Raw genomic sequence first — 5,000 nt, forward strand, 5'->3', positions numbered from 1 at the left:
CTCTCTTTTTTTTCCCCTCCGCCGGCTGAACTGCAGCCAGAAACTGTTTTAAAACATGCCGCCGGTACTAAATCAGCACGGCTACAGATAGTAACTAATTTGGTGGTTGGTGAAGAGCGAGACGAAAACAGTTTTTGATGACTGCTCCCTCTATTGTCTGAAGCAAACACAGGGGATTCCCATGGTGTGACCAACTGTGTGCATCTGTGTGTGCGTGTGCGTGTGCGTGTGCGTGTGCGTGTGTGTGTGTGTGTGCGTGTGCGTGTGTGTGTGCGTGTGCCTGGGCGTAGTCGTGTGGGTGTTCGTGCATCCGTGTGTGCGTGTTTGCGTGTGGAAGATCGTTATGGGGTCGAAAGAGTCGTGGTGGAGCCTGATTCGCTAAGGCGCATCCACATGCTGTCTAGTAACTCGATAGTAGTTATGTAGTAACTACGTAGTAACTGTGTAGTAACTACAAAGTAACTGTGTAGTATCTAGATAGTAATTATGTAATAACTGCATAGTAACTGTATTATAACTACATAGTAGTTTGTAGTAACTACATAGTAACTGTGTAGTAACTGCATAGTAACTGTGTAGTAACTGTGTAGTAACTACATGCCATTGGAGCCAGAATTTTTTCGGAGCCAGACACTTAACGTTGAGAAGCGGTTGCCAAGTTTAACACATGCGTCCAGCTGTTGGTTGCCAAGAGTGACAAAACGGTTGCCGCATTTGAATCCTTTTCTCATTGACTGATAATGATCCTGCGTCATTTTTTATCCGTGTTTAGATAACGTCACGTGTTTCCACGTTGAGTAAGTCAGCTCATTTCCCTCGGTGGAACTTTCTACACACGAAGGAAGGGCGACTGATGGCTGTCTTTTGAGAGGCGGTCAACGGGGGGGCCGCCGGGCCACGCGAGGTGCTTCGACGGCAATCTGGTTTCCCGGGGCAACCGGGCAACCGCTATTGTCGTGTTGTTGTCATATACATCTAAAACAAATCGATTTTGATGACTCTCGATACCAAAATCAACCACGTTCAAATGGGTTTCAGAGTCAGGGTCAGAATGTGTCGTCCAGCCCTCCTCAAGGTGTTTGTCTCGCGTGTTGTCCCAGCCATCTGAGCGGGGCGTCACACTCCCTCCAGCGCCGGGGGTGGGTGATTCGGACGGGCGAGGTTTGGGTCGGCGCCCTCCTTCGCGCCGGGCCCACTTGACTCTGGTCATGTGTGGGCGGCTTTATTATGCGAGGCTCGTGCAGGGGCAGCACAACAGTGCGCGTCTGTGGCACCGAGACCCCTAGAGCGGCGACTCTGCGGGGCTCCTCCCTCCCCTCCACCCTGCATCACGAGGAGCGGGACGACGCTGCCACGTTCCCACACACAGACACGGCAACCACACAACGACACACGGCAACACACAACGGCACGCAATGATAGACAACATTAGCTTTTCTTCCAGACAAAAATAAATATATGAAAGGCCAGCTGTTCATATGATGTTCGGGCTTAAGTGTGTGTGTGCGTGTGTGTGTGTGCGCGCGCGTGTGTGTGTGTGTGCGCGTGTGTGTGTGTGTGTGTAAAATAAAGTGCTCTGAGCACTAAACCGTCAGATGACACACACCCCTTGCTCAAGAAATGCAATTTTTTTTCCTCACTTTCCGAAAAATCACGCACACAGATTCTCTCTCTCTCACACTCACACTCATGCAGACACGCACGAGGGCAGTCATTTGGCGCCACCGATACACAGACAGTATTATAACTTTGATATGATTACGCCAGTCTCCTGTATGACACGGACGCACGCACGCACACACACACACACACACACACAGACACACACACACAGACACACAGGCATTTACAAAGAAAACAGGCATTAACAAAGAAATTGAGTGATGTTGAGATGTATGTGTGCAGGCATTCATGTATACACACGCACACACACACACACACACACACGCACACACACACACACACACACACACACACACACACACACACACACACACACACACACACACACACACAAATTTAAGTGGACTCCAAAATTTTATCCAGAGGCGAGAGTACAATTATAAGTGAGTGCATGAAATTAACCTCCCGACATCCCTCTCCCCGCATCCCATCACATGGACCAGACAGCGCTGGGAAAAACTTTCTCTCTCTCTCTCTCTCTCTCTCTCTCTCTCTCTCTCTCCATCAATCATCCTTTATTCTCTCCATCGCTGTCTCTCTCCCCGTCCCTGATGTGACAACGTTAAAAGACATTCCTCTTCATTATGAAAATAATAATCATAGCGCCGGACTGCCCCCTCGGTGGCGCCGCTGTGGTTCTGCACGTCTGAGCATCCGGCGTGTGCTTCTCATTCAGAGCAATTCGGAGAATAATTCAGAGAGGACCGGCACGTTTGTGGGAAAGTCCTGTCATTGGGAGCCAAAAGCCGGTGATTGGCATCAGAACCTTTTAGAACCAATCGTTCTTTAGGTCAAAAAATACTAATGTTTTCTTTAGTTGGAGAAAAATCTGACTTTTCCGTGAAAGCGCTGCGGGGCGGTGGGCAAAAAAATTGACGAAAGTGCGACCGCTGGGTCCAGTCCTGGCCTGAGCCTCGACCGGTGATCCTTCCGGTGTTTGGGAGATGTTCCCAAACAAACCTGGAGAGGAAAATATACAAAAATAAAATTGGCGATTTAGGTCCGTGCCAGGCAGCCTTTTTCGCCGGACCAGGACGAGGGTGCGGCGCGGACCGAGCTGCACCCTCGTCCTGAAAGGCGGATCGCCGAGCGCACGAGGACGCACAAAAGACAGGATTTATTATGCAATGCAGTAACATAACATTTTGAAGTTGAACAACTATGAAGCAACACTGCTTGTTTTTTTTTGTTTTTTTCAGTCTTCAGTCTTCTGCTCTCACCCCCTCCTTCTCTCTCCCCCTCTCTCCCCCTCTCTCCCCCTCTCTCCCCCTCTCTCCCCCTCTCGCTCTAGCTCTCTCTTTCCTCCTCCTCTCTCATTTTACAGCGGCCAGCACAGGCTGTGTTTTGTCTCAGTTATGAACAGCACATTGTCCTCCACCAACAAGGCTCAGAGCGGCTATGATATCCACCCCCCCCCCCACCCCCAACCACACACACACACACACACACACACACACTCACACACGCACATGCACACACACACACACACACACACATATACACGCACACACCCCAGTATGAGCCAACACACACTCTTCCAATCATCTTTTTCATCCAACATATTTAAACAGTCTGAAACGTCCCTGCTTATAAATGGAGGATTTACGGGACATTTTCACAAAATTTGTGTTTATTTATTTTTTCATTCATTCAATTATAGATATACAGTATATATATATATACACACACAATTTTTAGTTTTTTCCTTTTTTATTTATTTTTTATTATTAGTTATGTGCCTGTTATTCACACCAACAGTAGTACAGTAGATTCTCTGATGCTCCTCACTTGCATATTGTGAGTGAAGAGTCTTATTATGCTAAATATGTTGATATTCACAAAATTCACGTTTTTTTTTTCGTCATCCCATACCGTGACTTTAAAAGCGTGGAATATCAGACGGCGCAGAAGTCCCTTTAACTCGCGAGAATGACTGTCGAAGTCTCGCAGTCTGCCTGGCGCCATTTTACCATCCGAGCGAAAAGCGATAACAGAAAAAACACAAGTTAGATCCTTTCGATGTGGCGGACCACCTCGTCTCCATCCATCTGCTGGAGAGAGAGAGAGACAGAGAGAGAGAGAAAGACAGACAGACGGGGGGGGGGGGGGGGGGGGCTGCTCTTCCATGTGAATACACTTTGCGCGAGGTGCCGTCTAATTACCGGCTCCAGTTATCCACTTCACTTCACGTTCTAATTGGCTTTGCCATTTTGGCTGCCATTAATTACAAGATTCCATATTCCATGAATGATCGGCGGACACACACACACACAAACACACACGCACACACACACACACACACACACACACACACACGTACACACACTTTACTTTTCTATCTCTTCCAATGTCTACACCATGCTCTTCCTGATAGATACATTCTGACAAAGGCACGTTGACATGCATGGCAATACACACATACACACCAACACACCATTAGCGTGTGTGTGTGTGTACAGTACGTCCGTGTGTGTGTGTGTGTGTGTCTGTGTGTGTGTGTGTGTGTGTGTGTGTCTGTGTCTGTGTGTGTGGTGTCATTTGGCGTTCGTTAACTAATCTCATGTGTTGTTTTCTCCTCCCCTCAGCATCCATACCCGTCAGAAGAACAGAAGAAGCAGCTTGCGCAGGACACGGGACTCACCATCCTACAAGTCAACAACTGGTGAGTTCACATGTCGTTGTCCTGAGAGCGTCCCCGGGTTCTACACCTGACTGCATGGAGCCGCCATGACACATACTCATGACTCTAAGTCTGCTGTCCTGCCATTGCCCTTGAGACATGCACTTAGATTGTTGTGTAACATGAACACTCCTGATGGTTTGAATTCCTGATGTAGATAGATGGACACATGAAAACATTGATAATAGATAGATAGATAGATAGACAGATAGACAGACAGACAGACAGACAGACAGATAGATACGTAGATAAAAACATGAAAAGATAGATGGATGGATGGATAAAATGTAAATATCTAATGAAAAAAATAATATAGATTTATAAATGATCAGCAATGATCAATAAAGCGAAAAAAATGACTGCAATAAAAAATAAAAGTAATAAAATGAAATATTGAAAGAAACGGCAAGAAACAATGAACCTCAAAAGGAAACAATGAAGCATAAACCTCTGTATCAACACTTCATGTTGTGAAGTGTGTCCTTGTGCAAGATTGCAATCAAAAACTAATCAAAACAATGTGTGGACAATTGTTGAACTTTCTCTCCGGAGCACCCCCCCAGATCAATCCATCTAAAAGAGATTTGATTTGAGCCGCGAGTGGTTTTCCACTGGCGCTGAGCAAACAACCATCACT

General features: G+C 46.8%; 1 protein-coding gene across 1 annotated transcript in view; it reads left to right on the forward strand.

Annotated features, from left to right (window-relative positions):
• The window catches only part of LOC307242370 (homeobox protein Meis1), a 92,319-nt gene that overhangs the window by 64,397 nt on the left and 22,922 nt on the right, over positions 1-5,000 (forward strand). The window contains exon 9 of the mRNA XM_080016812.1: positions 4,269-4,345. Coding sequence (XP_079872938.1) covers positions 4,269-4,345 — 77 coding nt within the window. The remainder of the gene's footprint in view (positions 1-4,268; positions 4,346-5,000) is intronic.

Source organism: Zeus faber, assembly GCF_960531495.2.
Source record: "Zeus faber genome assembly, chromosome: 16".
Taxonomy (NCBI): domain Eukaryota; kingdom Metazoa; phylum Chordata; class Actinopteri; order Zeiformes; family Zeidae; genus Zeus; species Zeus faber.